This window comes from Saccostrea echinata, unplaced genomic scaffold (genome assembly GCF_033153115.1).
Source record: "Saccostrea echinata isolate AGI-Se365-2 ecotype Australia unplaced genomic scaffold, CSIRO_AGI_Sech_v1 ptg000057l, whole genome shotgun sequence".
Classification (NCBI taxonomy): domain Eukaryota; kingdom Metazoa; phylum Mollusca; class Bivalvia; order Ostreida; family Ostreidae; genus Saccostrea; species Saccostrea echinata.
Window position 1 is genome coordinate 8,067,511 of NW_026889806.1, and position 27,196 is coordinate 8,094,706.

The 27,196-nt window shown below is 33.4% G+C and overlaps 2 protein-coding genes across 4 annotated transcripts in view; one reads left to right on the forward strand and one right to left on the reverse strand.

Moving 5' to 3' along the window:
• The first annotated feature begins 1,038 nt into the window (after positions 1-1,038).
• LOC133174242 (serine/threonine-protein kinase fray2-like) overlaps positions 1,039-27,196 on the forward strand; it is a 32,392-nt gene continuing 6,234 nt past the window's right edge. The window contains exons 1-4 of one of the 3 annotated variants that reach the window (XR_009719098.1): positions 1,039-1,167; positions 2,944-3,007; positions 4,395-4,495; positions 4,779-4,858. Coding sequence is in view for 2 of the 3 variants with exons in the window: in XM_061309321.1 (XP_061165305.1) it covers positions 22,725-22,799; positions 26,428-26,481 (129 nt within the window). In the remaining variant the exon portion in view is untranslated. Of the gene's footprint in view, positions 1,168-2,943; positions 3,008-4,394; positions 4,496-4,778; positions 4,859-22,693; positions 22,800-26,427; positions 26,482-27,196 lie in introns of those variants that run through there. The other 2 variants (XM_061309322.1, XM_061309321.1) reach the window with 2 other exon arrangements.
• Positions 15,253-17,274, reverse strand: LOC133174020 (uncharacterized). The gene is made up of 2 exons (XM_061309062.1): positions 15,708-17,274; positions 15,253-15,515 (listed from the first exon to the last, which is right to left on the reverse strand). Exons 1-2 carry the CDS (start codon positions 17,272-17,274, stop codon positions 15,253-15,255), a joined length of 1,830 nt encoding a protein of 609 aa, XP_061165046.1.

The window sequence follows — 27,196 nt, forward strand, 5'->3', positions numbered from 1 at the left end:
AAAAAAAAAAAACAATCTGTGAATCAGATTATAAAACACATTCGATAGGTGGGATAAGGTGCATAGGAGAAGAACACATCCCATGTTGACTGGTCCCCCTTCTTAAGTTACTGAAGTAATTCAAAATTGTAAACAAAGCGACAATTCAACCTTGTCCTAGCCTCTTTATATTGTAATTCTTCCCATAGTTTTGTTTCGATTTCAATAAAACATTTTACAAAAAGCAGTTTTGCCACGATTATTGAAAAAAGTATCCTTGAAATTCTTTGAAAAGAGTACCACCCTTAATTTTTGACCGATTTTAATTGAAATTGCTACATGAAAAGACGAAACCAAGCGCCATAGTACTAATAATTGATGCTGGCTAGTTTCACACTTTAGGTTACATCCCTAACCTAACCTTGTTCTGGGTACAAAATAGAAGGAAAGTCTTGTCAGACTTCTGGTTCATTCAACTTCCCGTACGATCAAATCTAGAACGTAACAGATGTCCAAAAATTCTGTTATTTTGACCTCCCCTATGACATTTACCTACACTTTCTGGATTTGGCTCATTTTCGACTATTGTACATCATTATTTTACCCAACACCTTTTTTGATACATATAGATGAAAAAAAAACAAGTTTGACTTTGATCTCGATATTTTTGGAAAATCGGGATTCATTTTTCTTTTCAAGTGCCTCGTACACGAATAAACCCATAAACATGATAAAAGACTTGACGAATTACATATTTAAATACTTATACATCTTAAGGGAACATTTCTTAGAAAGACATTTTTTTTTACCTGTACGTGATTTGATTAATTTACTAAAACTGTTAAATTCTTTAGTTGTCACTAACCGTCATTATACCCTGGACAGTAGTTTGGTTATTTGTCTGCGTGTTACTAATTTGTGCAATGTACGCGGTCACAGCATACTTAAATTACAAGTAAGACATACAGTGGCAATCCAAGCTATCCACGGAATTTTCTATTCGCGGGTTAATCAGATATAGTGATTCCGCCTAATTATAACTCCGTGAAAAAAGAATGTTTTTGCAGAGTCGCTCATGTTGAGTTTTTCATACTTTATAAAATCTTACCCTAACAACTTGTGTATATTGTACAGAGTCCATCAAATGAGAGAGAACGCGAGAGGAAGGACAGAAAACGGATGAGTCTGGTAAGGTCCTCGCAGTTAGAGACAGGTTTCTATTTCAGAATAAGAACGCTTTTACTTATGATTAGAGCTTCTTATTTATCAACATATTTCTTTTTCTGTGTAATACTAGGACAATCTCTTTTTCAAACAAAAATAACTTCTTCTTTTTTTTAATTCAGGGAAGTTTATAATTTTGTAGCATAAAAGAGCTAAGGCAAGGCATTGTTAAACGTTTGTTGAATCATACTTCGTATTTATATGATAAATGTGAAACAGAAGTATTAAAAATTGAAAGGTGTTTGTTCAGAAAGATAAAAGAAAATGTGAACTACATACTTTAGGCATGCTGTACAAATCTGGGAAGTCGGCTGCGTGGCGCAGTGGTTAGAGCGTTTGCTCTAGCGTCGCGGAGTAAGGAGTTGATCCTTACGTCGCGGGTTCGAATCTCGCTGTGGGACATGGAGACCGGTCCTTTGGATGAGACCGTATAAACGGAGGTCCCGTGTCGCAGTAGGTGCTGGCACGAAAAAGATCCCTCAGAGATCCCCTGAGTGCCGAATATAGGTCAAAATTTGCAGCTCTCCACCGGCAAGTGGTGGCGTCACTATATGAGTTAAAACTTCTCGAGGGGGACGTTAAACATCAATAAACAAACAAATCTGGGAAAATTATATCTTAACTACTATTAATTAATTGCATCTTCAAAATTTTGATTTTCTTTTTTACACCAACGCCGTCTCTATTTTGACATATCTAGAGTCTTTTAGTTTGAGGTGTAACATCCTGATCTAGATATCGAGGACTACTTCGTAGGCGTTCCGTTTAAAACTCCGAAAGACGTATTTACCACTTTAAAAACCAAATGGGTGAAGAAAGAAGTTTCCTTGATACTTTTGTTCGATGCTTTTATATTCAGATTGTATATAACTGCAGTTAAAAAGGATCCTGCTGGGAATTACTTTTTTTTCATTCAAAGACTTAAAATTTTAAATGGTAGACGTAATTTAAACTGATTCCGTTTCCTGTGCATTTTCTATGAAAGTGCTAATCACATAACAAACATGACTACAAGTATTAAGCAATATAGATCGAATCATTATTTAGGAATTATGACAATGTTCCCAGTTTGATATATTTACCCTTTTCAATTGATAATTTAACTTTATTTGGACATCAACACATCAGGAAAGGAAATATTAACGCTATTTTCCGAAAAATTTCTTCGATTCAAAGTGAAATACTTCCTCAAGTGTCCATTGGACCGCTCATTTCTCCAATCATATGTTTTTAATGCACTCCATAGCAATGGATAGATTTTCAATTCATTAAAAAGTATATACATTACTTAGTTCTAGTACGTCTACATCTCTACATAAACTAGTTCTATCATAGCAGCCAAATTTTTGGGAGTAGCAAGAATATTGCTAAAGCTCAAGGGATTACTTCGATATAAATTGAAAATTCGATATATACAAATGTCATCAATTTCATGACCGTTCATCGTATTTGAAGAGAAATGATGCCAGAAATGAAAGCTTGATTCATAATTTAGATTTCAATTCTAAAGAAGAAGAAATTATTCTATAAATCAACAGACAAATGATTAACTTAAACTAAAATTTACCTGGAGTAGACGAGTAAAACGCCCATAGATGGCCTATTCTCCCACTAATCACATCATCCAGGGTTAAGCTTTGATTTAAAAAAAACACTTGTGTGTCCGTGAATCATTTGTACTAACTTAAAATCTTTCTGATATATTAATGCAGATTCATTATCAAATTTTTATTTTTTCAGGATTATCCCGACGGAGCAAGTGAGGGAGAAACAAAAAGACGTAGAAGTGTAGAACCTCAGCATAGTAAGTTTAATACTTCAATGTAGATACAAACACAAGGTACACAGAAATGTAGAACCCCAACACAGTAAGTATAAATTAACTGGTGTAGATACATACACAAAGTAAACTAGAACCCAACACAAAGTAAGCTGAATTGTAGAAACAACACAAAGTAAACTGAATTGTAGAACCCCAACACAAAGTAAACTGAAGTGTAGAACCCCAACACAAAGTAAACTGAATTGTAGAACCTCAACACAAAGTAATCAGAAGTGTAGAACCCCAACACAAAGTACACTGAAGTGTAGAACCCCTACACAAAGTACACTGAAGTGTAGAACCCCTACACAAAGTACACTGAAGTGTAGAACCCCAACACAAAGTAAACTCAATTGTAGAACCCCAACACAAAGTAAACTGAAGTGTAGAACCTCAGCACAAAGTACACTGAAGTGTAAAACCCCTACACAAAGTAAACTGATGTGTAGAACCTCAACACAAAGTAAACTGAAGTGTAGAACCCAACACAAAGTAAACTGAAGTGTAGAGCTCCAACACAATAAAAGTAAACTAAAGTGTTGCACCTCAACAAAGTAAACAGAAGTATAGAACCCCAAATACAGTCGAAGTTAGCTGGAATATGAAACCCAAACACAGTAAATCAAAATAGATTGAAGTATAATACCCCAACACAGTAAGTCAAAGTAAACTGAAGTATAGGACCTCAACAATGTCAAAGTAAACTGAAGTATAGGACCTCAACAAAGTCAAAGTAAACTGAATTGTAGAACAACACACTGTCAAAATAAACTGAAGCAAAGAACCTCAACAGAGTCAATATGAACTGGAAAGGTGGAACCCCCAACACAGTTGGGTGAAAATAAATAGAAGTGTTGATCCTCAACTTAGAGAGTCAAATTAAATTGAAGTGTAGAACCCCAATAAAGTCAAAATAAGCTGAGGTATAGAAAACCAACTCAGCCAAAATAGACTGAAATGTAGAATATCAACACAACCAAAGCACGCCGTCAAACACAGTCAAATTAAATTAAATTGTAGAACCATAACAAAGTAATTATAAACTGAAGTGTAGAAGCTCAACATAAAGTCAAAGCTTGAGTGTAGAACCTCTACAGAGTAAGGCTAAGAAACTTGAGTAAGGAAACCAAGTAATGTAAGTAAGAATAAACTAAGTATAGAATTTCAAGATAGTAATAAAATACAACACAGCAAGCCAAATCAAATTATAAAGGAACTTGACTTGGTAAATATGTATATTATGCAGCACTGTATGTTTCAGGAAAAAGAAAGAAAATACTTTTTTTATCTTTGCAATCTATTCTTAGTTCTTTTATGTGGATATTCCTCTAATAGTTATCTCTAATTTTCATATAACTATTTTTTGTAGGTCATTCCAGTTCAAAGATAAATGGAGATTCCGATAAACATCACAGCAAACGAGACCAGTCCAGGGATAGACTAGACGGTCATGTTAAAATTAAAGTCAAGGTTAGTAGAAGATCTATAAAAGCATTAAACCCAGTACATATTGTTAATTATTATTATCAATCTTTGTTTTCATTAAAACTTCCTAATTGTGTGCAATTGGCCGATAAGTCATGCTTCTTGTTGCAATTTCTTAAAGAAAAGGTTCATTCCTATTATAAAAGAAAATAAATGTTACTATTTGTAAATTTAAAAAAAAGTTCATTCCTGTAAATAAAAAAATATGCAAAAGAGAATTAAACATTGATGTTGTTTTAACTTGTATTTTGAACTTTGTTTTAAACAGGAGGAACCAACAGATGATTCCCAACAAAAGTAAAAATCAAAAGACAAAAGTAAAAACGAAGAAAAAACAAGGGATAAATCGTATCCTTCTTTACAAGTAGAGCAAAGTTCAGAAATTTTGGTTTGCAAAAATGTTCATTCAATACTTTAAAAACGAAATTGAAAATGAATAGATGAAGATGAAAATGTTTTCTTTTTTTACTATATGGGTACTTTGTATTCTTTTTTATTTCTATCTAATATATTGTGATCTTGTTTTCTTTAACCAACAGCAGATCAAGTTCATCTAAGAAGAGTAAGAAATGATACTTATGTGCTTATAAAGTACAAGAAGTGCTATGGAACAAACAAATGGAGGGGACTCCATTATCCCAAAGACAGATAAATGACGTCATATTTTGTTGTCTTTCTGAAATACAGAAATGTTTTATTGATGGAGGATGAAACATATTTTTATAAACTTAAAAATCATGTTCAGTGATTTATGTCTAGAAACTTCTGTTTTATTTGTAGAATGAAGTACAGTAAACATGTTGATTAAAACATACAAACATCAGAATAATGCGTTTGTTTTCATACAAGATGATGGGTGAACAAGGCGGGCGAAGTGCCTATAGTGCGACAAACATGAAGTGAAAAATAAAATCTCAATTATATCAACATTCTTATTCCCCGTCATGAATATGGCCGGGGAATATAGTGTCATGTCCTCCTTCCGTCCTTCTGTCTGTCTTTCTGTCGCGCTTTGCGTTTAGCTCTATTCAAAGCTCAGTTTTAAAGAAACTATCCAAGATATTTTTATCAAACTTCATATACTGATAGATATTGATGAGAGGTATGCAACTGCATGAACATTTTTTGACCTTGACCTTTCATTTGACATTGACCTCACTTTTCTTAAATTAGGTTTCAGCTCAGTTTTAAAGATACATACATTCAAGATAAATGTAATCAAACTTCATATGTTGATACATACTGATGTAAGCTACTCAAGCTATTCTCCGGGGCATGTACGTTATAATTCCTAGTCTGAGACAAGTCCCAGATCACTCGATAGTTTTCACTCCAGGCCATGGTATCTAAATCAGACCCTAACAGTCTCATTCCCTCTCTATTACTTCCACTCATTATCATACGTGTCTGGTCATCGGTCCTTGCTTGGTTTATCATCAAGTCACAGATGTCTGCCATATCTCTTCTCATGGCCACCTGAATCGAAGTTCCTACAATACGATACATCCCCTCAAACACAGACTCCGACATGTGCCGCATACTTGTCTCACTGCCAAAAACCAAAAAAAAAAAAAATTGAAATATATATTCTTTCAGAACCATTAAAATAACTGTTGGAATTTCGATTGACACCAACTTTGTTCCTTTATCAGCCGACCTGTTTTTATATTTCTTTGAAACAGAATTTTTTCAAAAACTTCTACATGAAAAGAAGAAAATCTTGATGTGGCCTTCCACTAGACTTCAGATATATCTACGCGGTTTTATTAATTGACATCAGTTACTTCCATTTATATGTTAACTCGATATACCTCAGTTAATTCGGAATAAAAGACACTACAGAGTCTGCCACATCTGTTTCATATTTGAATGTTTTACTGACTAAAGACGATAAGGACCAACTAATAACTTAGCAGTATTACAAACGGAATGACTTCAGCTTTTCCTGTTGTTAACGATCCTTATTTCTGTAGTAATATTCCAACATAACTGCATATGGTGTATATGTCTCAACTGATTCAATACGCAGGAGTATATTCTGAATATGATCAGTATTTAACTCTTAGACAAGCTACTAAAAACAAGCTGATGTTCCAGGGATTCCAACAACCTAGTTTTAAGGCAGTATTTCGTAAATGCTGTAGTCGTTATTATGACAATGTAAGCAAACATAAGAAAAATATTTTGACTGACATATTTCATATCAATTGCTTGAACTGATCAATACATGGGGCTCACGGCAGATGTGACCGGTCGACGGGGGATGCTTACTTCTCCCAGGCACCTGATCCCACATCTGAAATTTCCAAGGTGACGTGTTTATTGCCCTGTTCACAGATTTGTATCACAAAACATACTCTTTAATATAGCATACAAAATTTGTAATTTTACCGTTTTCCCTTTTACAAGTCATGACGTCATAATTAACTTTGCTAATGCGTAAATTAATATAAGTATAAAATATTTAATACAATGATAAATGTCAGAGTACTTCTTAGGAAGTTTTGCATTCTGAAATTTATAAATACCGAAATTTATGTAGAAAAAAAAAACTATTCAACAAATATTCAATTATAACTTACATTTGTGATAAACGGTGCTCTGTCATTCTATCAATTATGAATTCTGCAAAATAAGAAGCATTACAGATTAAGAGAACATGGTGTGATAGAAGGAATATGCAACACTGGGAAAATGAAATCTGCGATTTACATTTAATGTACTACTTCAACTTAATAATAATAATATATATATATAGGGTGGCTTCAATCTGAATCAGATACCTACTTATATTTAATACAGTGATATGTGCCAGAGTACATCGAAGGAAGTTTTGCATACTGAAATTGATAAATGCCGAAATTTATATAGAAAAAAACTAGTCAACATGCCGAAATTTTTATGAAAAAGTCAATATTTTTTACATATGGATCAGACTGAATATACTTTCACTCGGACATTATGCATGTTGTTAAATTTAATCAATATAAATAATTGTATTGGATATATATAAAAAATAGTTGAAATGTAACATCTTCAAATTCTTCTTGCACTAATTATAAGATAACAATTCTAAATCATTAATTAACACTGCATTTCTCAGAGAGAAGAGAATCACACACCTGTCATGATTTTTTTTATGAAATTAATATTAAGGTTTTTTAGGGGTTCAATTGAAAGAACTTGCTCAAAATCGATCCGTTAATTTTTGGGTAGTGACATCAACGAATCGCTTTCTAGTTTGTTGGGTATGTTAGGGCATTAACGACAGTTGGAAACGTGGGATAATTTACTTTGCCCGTTGTGCAAATTATCTCACGCTTCCAACTGTCGTTAATGTCCCTGGCATATGCAATAAACTAGACAGTGATTCCTTATATTTACATTTATATGTGAAAAAATGTCCCAATTCGTACAATTTTTATACGCACCTTCTGTTTTAAATGTTCTCTCTTGTGGACGTATGTTTTTCAATGTTTATTTCAATTCCTTAATGGCTTTCCAAAAAAATGTTAGAAACTTGTCACTTTGTCTCTGTCTTCATCGGAGATGACTTAGCTTTTTATCCTTCATTAGTTAAGAACGCAGACATCAACATTTTTTTTTTTATCTATTTTAAATGGCAATGGTAAATCATCATTTCCTGAACTTGCAATGATCTGAATCAATACATCTTGTTCAAATACAATTTTTTCCTACTTGCCGTAACGTATCCAGCCGGATATGACGCCATCAACCAATCGACACTCACTGTCGTAAGTTTTTACACAAATAACAGATTTTATTGTATTTTCAATAGTGAAAGACTGAAATTTTTTATTGAATAAAAGTGGTAATTTTTCATAGTGTGAAAAATACCAAAGTAATTTTTTTCACTGCATGTGTAAGAAAATATCAAAAGTGCAGCAAAACGTTCCACTTCACGAAGAATATACTGAGATGTATTATCAATCAACAATAGTTAATTCCATGTATATATCAACTCGATATATCCAATGATTAACTTCATTATTGGAGCGTCTGGTGAACTTGATTTACAGTATTAACCCAGTCAAGCAATACACATGTACAGAGTTTATTGAATATTGACTGTAAATATTTCATCCACAGAAAAGTGCAAAAATAAAAAGGTTATATCTCTTGTATTCATTCATTTATATTGTTTCGTTAACTGCTGGTCAACTTGCAAAGTTAAACTATTGCGGCGTACCTATTTCACTTTTCTTGGTAAGCAAGAGTACGTCTAGAGGAGATTCTTTTAAAAATCTTTTTAAGCCAAAATAGAAAAAAAAATACATTTGTATTTCATTGGTTAGTTAAAAAACGTGGAAAACATCAGATATTTTGGACTAGTCCTTAAACATTCAGTTTGTTTTTTTAAGCAAAGTGACCGCTGACATAACCTGTATATAACGTCAATATCAACGTCATGTTGGGATTTTATAACGTAATATTAAATTGAATGTAGGGAAAAAATCATTTTCATTATGGTGTTTAAGTTTATTAATCAGAACTACTTCAAACTGAAAAATAAGTACCTGTTCATTTCTTATCAAAATCGATTGTAAATCGTATGTAAAATCGTATCTGTAACCACCCCACCAATCGACTTACCTGAGCAAGTCGAATGAAAATCGAATGAAAAATCGCATTGCGGGACCGCACCTTAAGTTGTCCAAGCACATTCCTATTTAGTGTGAACAATTCAAAAACAATTTAATCTACTTTCTTCTGAGTGTATTTATTTTGTACGAAGGAAAGACTTATTTGTTCACCCAAATATATCTTGTTCGTCCGAACGAAAAACAAACATCAGAACCATAACCTTAGTTGTCTTTATATTCCCAAACAATGATATACTTTTTTCTGGCCTTCAACGGCACCATACTACTGAATCATATTCCATATTTATAAAAAGTTATGGCCTTCATGGATTATTGTATATTTGATTAGGTTATTACGATTCTAAAATTAAAAAGAGTATAACCTTGGAAAATTAAAAAATGGAAAAATAAATGTATTTGCTTAAAAGGACATTATAATGACCCAGGAATTTTCGAAATGCTGACTTTGATTGAGACTGTTGACAGCACTGATGCATCATTTTATTTGTCAGTATCTTGCCTGTTTAAAAGTAGATCGTATACAGAGCATGCTCTTGCGTACAGAATAAGTTGGAGACTTACACACAATATACAGGTGGTTCTAGAATTTTACTACATAAATACATGTAAGAAGTGGTCGATTTGGAAGTCATCCCGTTTGTCAATACTCAGTAGTTTAATTGTTAGTTTGCAATAAACGTTTATAATTAGTAAATTATCAAATTATGAAACAGATGAAAAAGAAAAATTAAGCTCTACGTATGTACAATTAATAAAACGAGGTAAATTATTAACAAACAAGTTGATGAAACAAGAATATCAGCAGTCTCGTTTAAAGTCATCATTTCGTAAGTTCTATGGTCTATACAATGACCTTGTCAGCAAATACAATTTATCATTAAGTCAAATGCTGACTGACGTTTTTCATACTATTTGTTAGGCTATCATTTGCACACCGAATTGCCGAAGGATTTTTCCGTTATTACCCAATCATGACAAGGGGCACACGGCTGGTGTGACCGGTCGGCAGGGGATGCTCACTCCTCCATGGCACCTGATCCCACCTCTGATGTTTTAGAGGTCCGTGTTTGCTCTGCTCCAAAATTTTATTGTTTAATGGACTTTTGAGCTTAAATACTCTTTGTTATCTCCATACATTTCATTATCATCTTATATGTCAATAGCTTACCTCGTTTTAGAAACTGTTCGTAAATAGAACATGCTCTCATGTATCGAATCAACTGGAAGACGTAAACTCTATTTGCAGGTGATAATGGTATATAAGGGAAGTGGACGAGAGAAAAGAGGAAGTCATAACGTTTGTCAAAGATTTTTGTTAGTTTGCCATAGTTGTCTTTCTCTAGTAAAATATCCAAAAAGTTGTAATATATCTAAACACATATAATGCTCTTATATTACATGTACATTTTGATTGCGTGCTCTTCCAGTGTTCGTCAGAAAAACACAAGAGAATTAAACGTTGGGAACCAAACCTTGTCATCGATCACCTCTTTTAAACTTTATATCACTCTGTTGGGATGATGATCATTTTTCAACGGGGTCAAAAAAAGTTTTTATAGGTTGCACATGTAGAAAATTGACACCTAAGGCTCTTTTTCTACACACCGGGCGCTAGGCGAAGGAACAGACACTACCTATGTTTACGACTTAGGTTTGACGCGGCGCAGCGAACGAGGATCGAACCCGGGCCTCCCGATCAGAAGCTAGTGCCCTACCACTAGGCTATAGTGACCGGCAGTGGCAATCTGAGAAATCCGCATAATTTTATACCCCTGAATTGAAAAAAAGGCGTTTGCGGGGAATTATGACCCCGTGGAAGAATATACGTTTACAGTACCCATATCACCTGCACATGGAGTTTGTCTCCCAATTGATTTGATAGGCAAAGAGCATGCTCTACATACGAACAATTTCTAAAATGAGGTAAGCTATTGACAAAGAAGTTGATGAAACGAGGATATTAATGGTCTAGTTTAAAGTCAGCATTTCGCAAGTTCTATGGTCAATTTAATGACCTTATCAGCAAATACAACTATCAGAGAGTTGAAAGCTAATTGACGTTTTTTATACTAATTGTTAGACCATTATTTACACTGAATTGTCCGAAACAGAAAATTCATTGTTTTGTTGTTGGATATAAAATTTATTTAACTCGTGAGCCATTTTTTTCTTCTTCAAATTTTCAATCGTGGTTTGCACTCGTGAATATGTAAGAATGAATTTTGTCGCACTAGTGAAATCCATATCCAACTACAAAATATTGAATATCTTCTATTTAATCTAGTACTTTTCAAGATTCTATATTCATTATTTAAACGTCTTCATTCACATACAACAAAAAATATTGAATATTCCTTTTTTCAGAAAAAAAAAGGTAAATTTTGTTTGATTTTTATCTTGTCCCTGTCGCAGTGTAGTTATCTATGATGTCATAATTGATTGGTTTTGAGAAGTCATATATGTACAATCAATATTTTGAGTTCACTAAAGAAAAATTATTTTTATTTCGTTGAACTTTTAAAAATATTTTAGAAGCAGACCGGAAACATTGATATTCTATATTCATCCGAACAAGTGTCTAAACGTGCATGTATATAAGGGTTCCTCCGTTATCTCATATTTACAGATATTTTTTCAAGGCAGCAAGGAAATAAGCAAAGCCACTCATCGGAAAAAAAAGATATTGTAACCATATATGTTTTGCTGATAAAAAAAATGATTTTTCCCCCTTTAATGTTGTAAATATTTTCGTGGGGAGTAAAGAAATAGGCTTGGTAGATCATTTACTGGAATCCCCTATCGTAGATGTTAAGGATTTATATGAAGTTTTGGAATTAAGTATACAAGTAGATAGGGTAATTCGCATAAAATCCTTACAAAGATGGATAGTGGGTTCTAGTAAATCTTCTACCAAGCCTCTCTCCTTACTTCTCGCTAAAATATTAACAGCAGTGAGGGAGAAACTTCAGAAGTATTATACAACAATATATTCGAGAAGTGGTGTTAATCAGTTTTACTGACGAAACTTTCAGAAAATTTTACCAAAATCAATAGCATCAAAAAGCACGCGCAGGTATATTAAGGCTGTACCCAGATAATTTTTTGGCGAATTTATACTTTTTTCGTAAAATGTAACATTCATAAATCGGAAAAGCCATAGATAAAGCATTTACTATTATTATCCATTGTATAGACGTGATTGAGTCTTAGGCTAAAAGAAGCAATCCACTACGACGTCATCACGTGATGTATATAAATAGAAAAATTGCCTTAAGTAAAAAAATTGAAAAGTTTAACACTACCCCGGGGATAATTTATTTCTTTTTGTGAAAAAAATTGTGTAGAAACATCATTAGGCCATGAAAAGTGCCGCTAGAATCCTACTCTCCCGAAACAGAAAAAGAAATCCAAAGTTTCGCATGAAACCTTTCCAAAATTTTCACATTTTGTACATACGATCAAGGAATTGTCATCAATTCATGTAACCACACGATTCTAGCAGCACTTTCCAAGTACTATAGAATACAAGCTTTAGATACAAACAAAAATTTTGGAACTTTTGACAGAGGAAAGGCTGATCGGGATTTCAAAACACTGCCTATGTTCATTATAAGAAAACTTGATAAGTATAAATCAGCATACCTGATTATTAATCTTTAAGTCCTTATGAATCACATATGACATTCACTGTAGAGCTTCAAAACTCTCATTTCATATATTTGATTACATAAATTCTTGTCACATTTATTTTCACTCGGCAAACATTTGATCAATAGCTATGACGTCATGGGTTTGGTATTTAACCCCTGTGATAAATACGTAGCTATTTATACCACCCAAAAACGGCAAGATTCAGTTTATATTATGTTTTTGAATGATTCCATTCACTCCTCTTGGACATGAAAGTAAACTTTAGATATGGATATTAAGAAATCAATATCTCTAAAGTTCACGTCCTACAGCTAACTATGACGTCATACTGTATAGGCAAGTAGGATATCTGAGTGCAGCCTTAACATACCAGCGCGACCCTTCAACAATTTATACATTTTCAATAAAAATGGAACTTCTAAGTCTAGTTACCTTGTCAATAGTTATTTCCAAAATTATTTTGTTAAAAAGCGTTCTGATTCTAAACACAAGTAGTCCAAAGTTGGCGCATAAAGATGCTTGAGTTTTTGCCTTGACAATATTTATGTACTTTTTGGATATCAAGTCTTTCAACGATCTGTCGGAATTCCCATGGGCACTAATTGCGCCCCGTTATTACTGATCATTTTTGTATTCATATGAAATAGAATTTATTCATAAAACTTCTACATGGAAAAAAGGTCTTTTGTTGTGGTCTTCAATTCAACAATTAGATTATCAATAAACAATATTCATTTTCATTCCCACATTGATTCGATATATCCGTTTCAACTCGAAATAATTTAATTCTGATTGCAACGCTGTATTTGATTGGATAAAAAATTTACTTTATATCGTATAAAATGGTTTGCCTACGTCACAATGACTTGCGTTAAAAACGTATCGATCCGCCTGACGTTACATTCAAATTTTGTACAAATTGAAGTCATTTTTTAAGGACAGTCATCTTTTTTCTTACACCAAATGAATGAAAATTAAATTATAAGTAATGAATTTAATAGATACCCATTTTATACGATATAAACTGGGTTGGAACAGTTTACGCTTTTTTATAAACCGCTTCGCGGTTTATAAAGCGTAAACTGCCCCAACCCAGTTTATATCGTATAAAATGGGTAGCTATTAAATTCATTCCTTAAATAAAATATACTACAGAGTCAGACACATCTGTTTCATATTTGGATATTTTACTAGAAAAGGACGCTAATGGTAACCTAACAATCAGACTTTATGATGAGAGGTCCCTGTTTGCTCTGCTCTCTGTTTGTATTGTTTCAATGGACGCTTGAGCTTGATTACTGTTTCTTATCTTCATATTTCATAGCAATTAAAATAAACAAAGCACGTAAAATGAATACATATCTGGGATCCTTCTCTATCAGTTAAAAAATAGAACAAAAAACAGGACGGATGTGGTTTGAATATTAGCTAATAAAAATGAAGAGTTCAAAAGAAATTAGAATTAATGCCAGTCTTTTATTATTATGCACAAATCATTTAGAATCGTAGATTTGATCTCAATCAAAGAATTTGGTCTTTAAAAATTATTCAGGAGCTTAGGTATATTACATTTTTTAAAGTCTCATACATCTAATAAATAATTGACATCCAATGTCAAAATGAAACAAAATACAAAATTTGTATTTTTATACCATTAAAAAATAAAGAGCTTTTAGGAAGAGGGGTTTTTAATCTGAAGAAGAAATGTTTCAGTTAAAAAGCGTTAATTAATATTTAATTGTGAACACAGGAAAGAAAAGGAAATAATTCTACTTTTTCATGTAACATAGAAAGTAATCGTCTTTGCTGTTTTATTTTATATTCCCATTTTTCTAAAACTGCTAATAAACTTTCCCTTATAAATATGTATTTCCCATAAACAGCATGAAACCTGGAGAATAGAAAATGCATTTCTCATATATCCAATAAAACTATTTCAATGATATATACTTTAAATACAATCAAGTCCATAACTTAAATGACAAACATGACGTGTGAAAATATAAAACAAAACTGTTCTTTTCTTTAAATCCACAGGAAAGACTAATTTTTCACAAGTAAATCTAATATCAATGTATTAAATTTAAAACAGCAATTATATCTAACATCCAAATAATTGTCAAGGTCTTATTTAACTTTGATTGTACATTACATGATATTAATTCAGACAGTTCTGAGCACTTCAAATCTTCGTCTTACAGTATTGGCACCATGTAGGGATGTCTGCTAGTTGTTGAAGGAGTTGTTAGGACTGTATTGTTCGATTCTTGTTTATGTTGACGGTAATAGACATACAGAGCAGTATATAATGAACTAACATACTGCAGTGCAAGAGGTAACTCTAACGAATCAATAACGTGTTATTGGGTATAATACATGCAGTACATTCTGAGCGGTTTGAGAAAAAAAAACAACTTAAAATCGTTGAAAGGCCTAAAATATTCATCTAAATGTGTCTGTGAACAATTAACTGAAGTAAAGTCTGTAGGTCAGTATTATAATTCTGATGATTGTAGCAGTTTGTATGCCATGGAGTGGATATTGTTTGAGTGATTGTTGGTAGGAATAAAAAGCAGCCTGGAGGTCACCTGTAATCTGTTGACAGATACCCAGGATCTGCCATGATATGTCTTTGTAAGCTTCAGGTAGATATATTAAGTGATCAGAGTGCACTAGGGTTTGTAATTTAGACAGAATTATTTGTGCTTTTACCGTGCTTAAATAAGAATGGCACAAAAATTCAAGAGCGTGGATAAGTACAACCGTTGGGATAAATAATGCTGTTTTATTGTTTTTAAAGCTACACAGCTGTTCTATCACTAATTCATTGATACAGTAGACGTCATTTTCAAGTGGTATAAAATTAAAAATTGTATTTCTCATCTTTGAAGACCAGGACTGACATCTTACATCCTCAGGCCCTTTAACGATGTATGTAAAATATAAAAACATCTGTTGTGGATGTGTTAACTTTGCAATTACCAATTCTATAATAGATAAAGCTTTTTTATATCTAAGTGTCTTACAATGATACATTGCAGCAAACAACATATCAGAAATAAAATTAAACTTTACTGCTAACTTAAGCATGTGGCAAGACAATTTGTCAGCAATGTACCTCCTTTTGTTAGAACCCGTATTAGTGTACATGCCGTGCAATACAAAAGCAGTTTTTCTCAGTACCAAGGCTACAAGTCTTTGTAAATATGGAACGTGATACTGCGTAAGGTGTGATTTTATCATCAACCGCTCTACTGCTTTCAGGGCTTTTACACTCTGCCTTAGGGTTGTGGTGTAACATAAATTAATTTTAATTAGCTCAGTAAATATTTCTGCATCAATTGTATATTCAGGAATTAAAGTCATTTCATTTGTACAAATAAATATTGTTGGATTACAAAGGGCATTTACAACACAGGATCTGATAGAAGGACTCTGTAAAAGGCATGCAATACCTCTCTCATATAATGTATACAAGCGTAAAAATAAAATCAATTGTGCTTCTCCATGGATTTTACTCAGAAACATGTTGTTCTGTGGAATGAAAAAGTTTGGACAAACCCCCTCATACACCCATTTAAGAATTATTTTAAAGCAGATCCAGAAGCCCTCAAGGAAAGTTTGTGGACACCAGTTAGACAATAAGTTTTGCTGAAGTACCCAGAAAACTGCTGTTTTCATGTGATAGGAACAAAGTAATTTTTCCTCACTACTTACATCATTGTTAATTACTTCTTTCAAATACACTTTCAATAAACCATAAGTTAAAAATTGAGAGTGGTTCATTGAGTAAGCAAGTTTTTGTTCTGCCACAGAAAAAGAAATTCTCCATTCTTTATCTTCATGATTACCTAGTTTGTGTCCTATTGCTACGAAATGACATCCATTTCTAACTACGTCACGGACAACTCGAAGATGAGGCCATGCATGACATCTGTCGATCCAAGAGGAGGCTAAGGGAGGCCAAAAGTCACTGACAAAACAGTCGGCAAGATCATATTCCTTTCCAAAAAAGTTCCCACTTCTGCATGGTCCATGTATATGTGTAGTGTAATCGGAGTATTTCAACGTAAACATGATCAATCTGTAAAACGAGCTAGATATATAAAGTCTGTCATTCATTTTGACACATGCACACCTAATATTTTTGTCAGCTCTTGGTGTAAGTAACCGGAGAAGAGTAAATCCTGGTGGGCTATCAGAGCTATCAGTAAGAATCAGTACTACTCTGGACAAGTTATAATGCCTAGACTGTGAAAAGTCCCAAATCACTCGATTGTTTTCACTCCAGGTCATCCTATCCTCATCAGACCCCAACAGTCTGAAACCCTCTCTTTTACTTCCGCTCAAAATCACAATGGACTGACTACTTATTTTCTGTGACATCATTTCACGGATGTCCGCAATATCCCGTCTCATGGCCACCTGTTGTGATGTTCCAACTATACGACACAGTCCCACAAACACAGACTCTGACATGTGTCGCATACCTGCCGTACTGCCAAAAATAACATATCGTATATGATTTATTCTTTTGATACTGGTTAATGTTATATTACAGTTGTATTTGCATTGATTATACACCAATTTTATACTTAGTATTTGCGTAACTAATCTCTTAAGTTTAAAACTAACCCCTGGCTCGCAATATCAGAAACCTTAAAATTGAACTAAGTTAAATTTTTTTAATGCTTATAATGTAAAAAGAAATAATTTTTATAATAATGGTTTAACAAATTAAAGGGAAAACATTACTTTTGAATCATTTGAATAAAATGGTTCTCGGTCCGAGGCATTTAACACAATCGTTTAAAAATACAGGAAATATTGAAAAAGTGTCAGCACCAGTAGTAAATCACAGGTACTTGTGAAATCCAAGTAAATTGTACAGAGAATATTTGCTCCAGTCAGTATTTGCTACTTTTCAGATGTCAAGCCGTAAATATTGACAAAGTTTTTTTCATATCAATAAGTGTGAATACGTACATGTATGAGTTCTTACCCCCTGCTATGTTACGCTTATAGATATTTTCTTCAACTCTGTAACGAAATAAGGTTGCTTCTCCTCGATATAGATTACTGTCAAAGGCGGATCCAGGGTCGGCGCGCCGGGCGTGTGCCCCCCCCCCCCTTTTGAATATTTTGTATGTAGAACTTATATGTTCATTTTCCTAAAATAAAGGAAAAACATCTCTTATTTGTAAGAATTTGTCAGCTTCCGGGGGCTTCCCCCCGGAAAACCCCACCAGGGCTTTGCCTTAGACCCACTGGGGGTTTCAATGCAGCCCCCAGACCCCATGCCTCCTACTGCGCCTCCCTGTTACGAAATTCCTGGATCCGCCACTGACTTCCAATTATTAGTAAAATGAAATTGCTTGAGCTGTGGAGAATTTAATGATGAAAAACTAGAACTACAGAGCTAGCCAAAATTTTAAATATTGCCTATAAATCGCTCCGATAGAAAACTTATTGCATTACATTAAGCAATTCATTGGGTAAATCTTAGTATGTTGTGACAAAGATCGTCTTTTGACAATGTTTACTTAAGCTTCCCAGTTTTTGGGTATCCTTCGCAATCCAGTTGTAAAATTGTTAAGAATACTCAAAAATCGTCTGAATTCATATTTGTATTTGTGGTGTACGGTGTAATATATATTAAGTAGCTTTGTTTATCTACAGAAAAAGACTGAATTCATATTTATTCTTGTTGCTTTCTTCAAATGTAATACTTGTGATTTTTTCTTTGAAGAACATTGCTAGCCCTCACTATTTAACAGGTATCCAAATAACAGAGTGAATGAGTGTTTTATATAGCTGAAAGAATGACGATGATTTTTTATGTATCCTGAAAAAACTCACTGTTTATGAAGTGTTTTTAATCTTATCAATTTTTAAAAAGCTAAAGCGCATGTTTCCATATATTCTCTGCTTTTGGCATTTCTTTACAGTATATTTCAGTTTTTCTCTTTAGAGACGAGAGTTTGAACAAATTAAACAAAGTAAACAGTAATTCAGCCTCTCGGCAACAACTTACATTTGTGATGCACGGTGTTCTGTCATTCTATCAATGGGGAATTCTGTAAATATAGAATAAGCATTCCATTTCTCAGATAACTTTATTTAAAGTGTGACATTTGTTAAATTGATAAGAGTGATTAAAAAAAGTACGATGTTCCTTTTACTATGAAATTTAAAATCTGAAGTAATAGATGGCCTAAATTGAGAAACCATGCATATTTTACTTCAGTGCACTCCATTTAGAGATAATTTAAGGAGTACTTTAATCGAAACTCACTCAAAATAAAGTCGTAAAGTTTTGTGTAGTGATAGTTAAATGCAGATAATCAATACCTAATCATAATTTGGCTTTATCATGGTAATTATGACAAAATGTGAACTAACTTCAATGAGAATAATTATTTGTTCAATTCCTTCTAATTTATGCAGCCTTGGTATACTTTTTTTTTCATATTATTTAAACAAAACATTTTTTAGATGATGCTAAATCACGATTAGACACAAAAGTATTAAATTATGACCACTTTTCCGCTAAAAACAGTATAGAAGTCTTTCCATAGTTTAGATCTTACCTTCATCACTTGCAAAAGAAAAAGTTGAGAAAAATAGTGTGTTGGAATTTTATACTGACTAAAGGATTGACATCCTTCCTGTATGATATTTCATAAACAGCCAGCGAAACGACATTTTTATTTTTTACTTAGGCTTAGAATGTTTTTCTGACCTACAAGTAAAAAAAAATATAGAGTTACAACGATCAATTTTAGTGCATATCAATCATCAATAATGAGTCTCGATATCCTTTTCCACAATATAATAAATATTTTTTACACATGAAATATGAAGATAACGACCAGTATTCAATGTCAAAATTCCATTGAAACAATACAAGTTCTGAGCAGAGTAAACACAGAATTCCAAAAATATAAGAGATGGGATCAGGTGCCATGGCGGAGTAAGCATCGTGCTGGTGATCGGTCACACCCGCCGTGTGCTCTTTGTCATGATCGAGCAAAAAATAAATTCCTTAGACAATTCAGTGTGAAAATAATGACTTAGCACTTTAAATGAAAAAACATCGGTCAATATTCGACTTAACGATAGATTGTATTTGCAGACAAGGTCATTGTATAAACCATAGAATTTGCGAACTGAGGACTCTAAACAAGACTGTAGATATCCTTTTATCATCAGCTTATTTGTTAATAGCTTGCCTCGTTAAATAGTTTTTACGTAGAACATACTCTTGAGCATCAAATCAACTGGGAGACACAAACTCCATATGCAGATGATAGTGATATATTGCTACATAAATAAGAGAAGGTGACGAGAGGAATGTTAAAGTCAGTCCGTTTATCATAAACTTTTGTTATTTTGTTTGTCCTTTTCTAGAAATTTTCACTCATATTGAGATGTCACCACTTGCCGTTGGGGGGCTGCAAATATAGACCTATGCTAGGCACTCAGGGCCATTGGGTAGTGAGGAATCATTATCGTGCCAGCACCTACTACGACACGGGACCTTGGTTTATATGAGCTCATCCGAAGGATCGGTCTCCACGTCCCGCAGTGGGATTCTAACCTGCGATGTAAAGATCAACTCCTTACTCAGCGACTCTAGAGAAACGCATTAACCACTGCGCCACGCGGGCGACTTTGTTATTTTGTGATTATTGTTCTTTCTAGTAAAATATCCGAATATGAAACGGAAGTTTCTGACTCTGTTGTGTCTTATTTCGAGTTCAAAGGGATATATCGAATCAATGTAAGAATAAAAATGAATATTGTTAATTGATAAAACGTCGACATATATATATATATATATATATATATATATATATATATATATATATATATATATATATATATATATATATATATATATATATATATATATATATATATATATATATCCCAGTGAGCTTGAAATAAAAGATACCACAGAGTCTGAAACATCTGTTTAATATTTGGACATTTTACCAGAAAAAGACGTTAATGGTAATCTAACAACCAAACTTTATGATAAACGTGTTGACTTTAACTTTTCAATCGTCAACTTCCCGTACTGATGCAGCAATATACCTTCATCACCTGCCTACGGGGTTTATATCTCTCGGTTGATTCGATCCGCAAGAGAATGCTCTACGTATGTACAATATCTAAAACGAGGTAAATTATTGACAAACAAGTTGAAGAAACAAGAAAATCAGCTGTCTCGTTTAAAGTCATCATTGCGTAAGTTCTATGGTCGATACAATGAACTTGTCATCAAATACAATTTATCATTTCATACTAATTGTTACGCCATTATTTACACAGTGAATTGTCGACGGATTTTTTCCGTTATTTTCCGATCATGACAAGGAGCACACGGCGGGTGTGACCGGTCGGCAGGGGATGCTCACTTCTCCATGGCACCTGATCCCACCTCTGATGATTTGGAGGTCCGCCGTGCTTGCTCTGCTCCTATTTTGTATTGTTCAATGGACTTTTGAGCTTGAATACTGTTCGTTATCTCCATATATTTCATGATAAAGATGATGTACCGGCCCACTATTGTAGAAGTCACCAGAATATTGAACTATAATACCAGATTTCCTGTAGAATATTTGGGGAGACCAAAAATTTCAAATACCATGGAAACAACCTGGAGATGATTGTGATGTTTCTTTGGTTTAATATTTTGTGAGATTTGTGTTTCTTGCGAATTTAATTCTATGAAGAAACAAAGAAGAAGAAAGTATTGTGAGATAAACCGTTGTTCTTCACTGAAGATGCCATATGCCATTAAGGAGCTCAGTTAATTGAAAGCCATTGTTGAAATCATCAAGTAAAAGTGCTGTACACTCCATGTAAATATTTTTTTTTGCAATGTTTGAGTGACTCATGCTAATTTTGATTAAGGTATACAAAATTTGTCTCAAAGCTTACAAGGGAAATCCCTTTCAATCAGTTTATATTATTATATGTTGTAGATTTTGTTGTTACACTGAAAAGTGTATATGATTATTTTAACTATTGAGCTCTACAATTCCAACAGCATTTTTTTTTTTTGTATTTTTTGTGTCAAGTTTTAGCATTATTTTATGCCTTCATATGAAAGAACAGGCAGCATTTAACAAACGACAAAATCAGAAATAATGATACAAGGTTAGTATAGGATTTTATTAATAACATGATGCATATCAACTTTTAACCTTGTTAATTGGCATTTTTATTGAAATGAACTGGTTAATTGGTAGGTTCTTGTTAAAAGTGACAAGCCATTGTGCTATCATATCTTAATGCTTAATTCAGCTTGAATGTACTTGAATGGAAGAATTTATTTATAAAACTGTTTCTAATTAATTTTATTTTGTAAAACAAGGAAACTGTTTTTATAATGAGTATTATATCATGTGTTCAAGTTGAAATGTCAGTGAACAGCTTTGTTAGGAAAAAATCATTATGTTGATTATAAATGTTGCATCTTGTGCATTAACGTTTTTTATTTAAAAATGAGAAAGACAAGTTGAATTGTCCCTATGTAATTTTTTTACAGCAGTTAAGGAAGCTAATGCTTGTGTAAAGGGAGATAATGATTATATATGTTATTTCTGGATATCCTCATACATTTTTCCCACTCCATATTAAGTGAGGGGTTTAAATAAATTTAAGACAAACGTGAAACAAAGAGATGATAAACATAACCTTTTACAATTTTCTCTTGATTTAAGTTTTAGACATTAGAGATGGTTGATTTTCTGAAATTTACACCTACATCACTTTCTAATCACAGTAGAAAATTGCAAGAAGCTTTTAAAAATTTAGTAAAAGTGCTGAACACCTGGCTGAGGCGTGAGAGGTATTAGGGTGAATTTTTAGATGCATGAGGAATCAGCAGAGCCCACAGGTGACCAGTGGTGCCAGAGACCACCTGGATGTTTGTTTTTCATTTCTTTTTCCTTTTTCGTCAGGACCGGGACCACAGTGAAACTCGGGATCGTCACAGAAAGGTGAGTCAAAATTTTGTGAGTCAAAAAAGATAGATAATAATTTGAATACAACTGGTTCTTCAGTCTTATAGGGCAATGCACCTAACTACTTGTCTGGTACAATTTGAACTTGTACAAAGTAATTTAATTGGCCATCTATCATGTATATCTGTCAGCATTTTTGTTTCTAAATCATTTGTTTTCTTAGCCTATTCTTATTTTGTGAAGGGGGTTGGGGTGTTCACGTGTTTTTATGCCCCTGTAATTGAAGATTGGGGGGGGGGGGGGTATAGTTTTCTTGGCATGTATATCTGTCCCAAAAACATTTAACTTTGTCCATAACTTTTGATTTTGTGGAGCTATTGCTTTCATATTTCTTGTGCATTCCGTGTGGAAAGATCTTCCTTTGGTTACCAACATATTTAACTTTTTGACCTTGGAATTGACCCATTTTAGCAAACAATTTCATACTTCAGTGACAAGACTTTTCCACAGGTATTAAAATTTTGACCTTGACCTTAGAGTTTGAGCAACTTTTAAAAAAAATTAACCTTGGACATAACTTTTGAACAGTTAGTAGAAGGGTTTTCGTATTTCCTAGGTGTGACAGGACAATATAAAAGCCCTAGACCAACTGTTCAAAAGTTTTGACCATGGTTAAAAGTTTATCAAAAGTAGGTCAAGCTCTTAGGTCAAGGTCAAAAGGCGAAAATTGTTGGTATCCAATGGATGGTCTTATAGGTAAACACCTGTGAAATGTTAAAACCCTAGTACTAAATGTTCAAAAGTTAAGGTCAAAGGTGAAGATTTTCAAAAGTAGGTCAAGTGTCAAGGTAAAAAATTATTGGTATCCAATGGAAGGTCTTGTCACAAGGAATACATCTGTGAAACAAACGCCCTAGTTCTAACTGTTCAAAAGTTAAGGCCAAGATACAAGTTTTTTAAAAGTAGGTAAAACTCTAAGGTCAAGGTAAGGAGATTAGAAATAGCTATTCCTATGGAAAGGTCATAATGAATACACATGTGAAGAATGTTGTGTCCAAGACTAAAGTTTGGTAAATTTTTGCAGAAGTGGGTCAAACTCCAAGGTCAAGAGGTGAAATATGTTGGTACCCCCAAAAAAAGTCTTGTCACAAGATTAAATATGTGAAATATGAAAGCCATAGTTCCAACCAATCAAATGTTATAGGCAAGGTTAACGTTTTGGCAGAAAAAAAGACAGACAGACAGGGCAAAACTACATGCCCCCGAATCTTTGACTACAGGGGCATAAAATTTGCTGTTTGACATAATGTTCTGACCCAGGAATAGGTAACAGTGCCTGGATGTTGTATATTCGATTTAATTTATTTAAGTTATTGACCAATTAAGGGCCTTCAAGGGCCAAAAACAGAGTGCATTGTAAATACTCGTATATAGTCATATACTTGTGATACGATTTGCAAATAAACAAGAGAGAAAGAGTTACATGATTGAATGGGGAAAACAGGGATAACAAATCATATAATATCTATACATTACATAAGTTCTGTGCAAAACTAGTAGTATTTGGTTATATATATGCATTATCTATATGCATTCATATTTATATCAAACACATAAAAGTTCTATTATATAATTGATCATGATGCAAGAGTATGTCTGTGGGTCCATTTTGTCTTTATCAAAAATTCATATGATTCATAGTCAGAAATTCTGTGTAATTCACATACATAGGTAGACATATCGCAAATTCTTAACTCTTTTTTTTTCTTTAGTAAACATTTTGCGTTTAAATATATCATATAAAAATATGCTACATATAAATTACATTACAATTAACGTCTCATTTTTGAAATAATTTTGTTTTAGATATACAGCTTCTGTGGATTAATTATTCTTTTAGTAAATACATAATTTGTTTATTTCAATACAAAACGACAATTTTATTACTAATTTAAAATATTTCGATTTGTATCGTGACAAAGTTTATCGTGAAACATATTGATTTACAAAAGATATCGTCCGAGCCCTAGAAAAATTAGGGGGGGGGGGGGGATCAGACTACTCAGATTTTTAATGGGCAGTGTCCAGTGTGTTAAATTCATTTTCAAATTGACATAGTATTTGTTTGAGATCACGAGATTCTCTCTCTCTCTCTCTCTCCCATCAAATCATTCCCAACCAATATCTTGAGAACCCTTTGTTTCATATACTTCAATACTTATATGTTTACTTAACTTTGGAAAAATGGCTTACTAGTTTATTTTTAGGTCAATGTCATTCAAATTGCAACTCTACCTACAATTTTGCCCCCCCTCCCCCCCCCAAAAAAAAAAGATTTAAAAAAATGTAGACAAGATGACTAAGATAATTCTAATAATCTCAATAATAAATGATCCTTAAGATAACTTAATAATGTAATTGAAGGCTTTTGATTTTGACGATGCCTTTAAAGGGCAGGACACGGTTTTAATATTTTTATCCATAAAAAAAAAAATCGAGCAAAGCTTCATACATTACATGCTGCAAGAGCGTTTCAGGTTGATATAAAAGTGTGATTAAGAACTTTTTATTTGATAATTTTAAAAGGTACAAAGATGGGCGTGTTTGGCAAATATCCTTACTCTTAATTCATAATTAATATTAACGAACGGTAAGAAATTTGTGGTGTATTGATGGAAGATATGAAAAAGTCGAAGAAAGCAAAATCAACACACAAGTGTAACCCGTTTGGGTTCAATTACGAGTACAGTGTTCGCCAATCAAAAAAGGGCACCGCAATGCGCAGCATCCTCTCACACATATACATACAGTATACGCAAAAGTAAGCATTCATTTCTTTAAAATATAGTCAGACGTTTTCTGATTGGTTTCATTGATTTCTTGTATTGTTACACAGTTCCTTATTGTCGAAAGTAAAATTAGATTGTTTAAACTGTACATCAGGTACCCGGTATATGACCCTGTTACTGTTTTGATTAACATCGAAAGGTGCAGGAAAACTAGTTGTGTAGCATTATCTCCCATTTCAGTTTAACAAGTATATTGCCAACTGTTCATCTTGAGGAATAAAAAAGGTTTTAATTATTGTATAGAATTGGCCATATAGAGTTAACATTGTATAGCAATTTATAATTATTATTGGACAGAGTCACCCATGTTGTGTGACATCTATATTGTACAGAGTCGCCCATAGCCTTTATCTGCTGGTATATATTATGTCAGTATGTCAACCTTAACCCTTCCGGTCGACGGGGGATGCTTACTTCTTTTAGGTACCTGATCCCATCTCTGTTTCTGCGTGGTTTCCGGGGGTCTATGTTTTTGCCCTAATCACGATTCGCTTTGTTTACTGGATTTAGTGAATTTATGAGATTGATCAGTGTTTGTATCTTTACATTTTATCTTGTATTACATGGAGCTGCCAAAGTTGATTTTAGGAAAATGTAAGACAATTCGTAAATTTTCAGTCACCGACATTAAGTTGAACTGTCATATAAAAGCTTTTTCTGGTATTGCAAGGTGGTCCCCTTGTAGAGTATATATGATAATTTCCAAGTATTGTGCGTAGTCGCATACTAACTCTAACGTATTGCGCAGAGTCGCCCATGTTGAGTTTTTCATACTGTATAAAATCATACCCTAACAACTTGTGTATATTGTACAGAGTCCATCAAATGAGAGAGAACGCGAGAGTAAGGACAGAAAACGGATGAGTCTGGTAAGGTCCTTACAGTTAGAGACAGGTTTCTATTTCAAAATTAGAACGCTTTTACTAATGACTAGAGCTTCTTATTTATCAACAGATTTCATTTTTTCTATGTAATACTAGGACAATCTTTTCAAACAAAAATAACTTTTTTTTAATTCGGGGAAGTTTATCATTTTGTAGCATAAAAGAGCTAATGCAAGGCATTGTTAAACGTTTGTTGAATTGTACTTCGTATTTATATGATAAATGTTAAACAGAAGTATAAAAAAATTGGTCTAGGGCTTTTATATTGTCCTGTCACAAGGTGTTTGTTCAGAAAGATCAAAGAAAGTGTAAACTACATACTTTAGGCATGCTGGGAATTCGCCCGCATATCGAGGTGTTTGAAGCGTTTGCCCTAAGAGTCGTTGAGTAAGGAGTTGATTCTTACGTCGCGGGTTCGTATCCCACTGTGGGACGTGGAGACCGGTCCTTCGGATAAACTGAAGTTCCGTGTCGCAGTAGGTGCTGGCGCGAAAAAGATCCCTCACTGCTCAATGGCCCTGAGTGCTGAATATAGGTCAAAATGTGCAGCTCTCCACCGGCAAGTGGTGGCGTCTCCATATGAGTGAAAAATTCTCTAGAGGGACGTTAAACAACAATAAACATACAAACAACTCTGGAAAAATTAAATCTAAACTACTACTAGAAACTAATTGCATCTTCAAAATTTTGATTTTTTTCT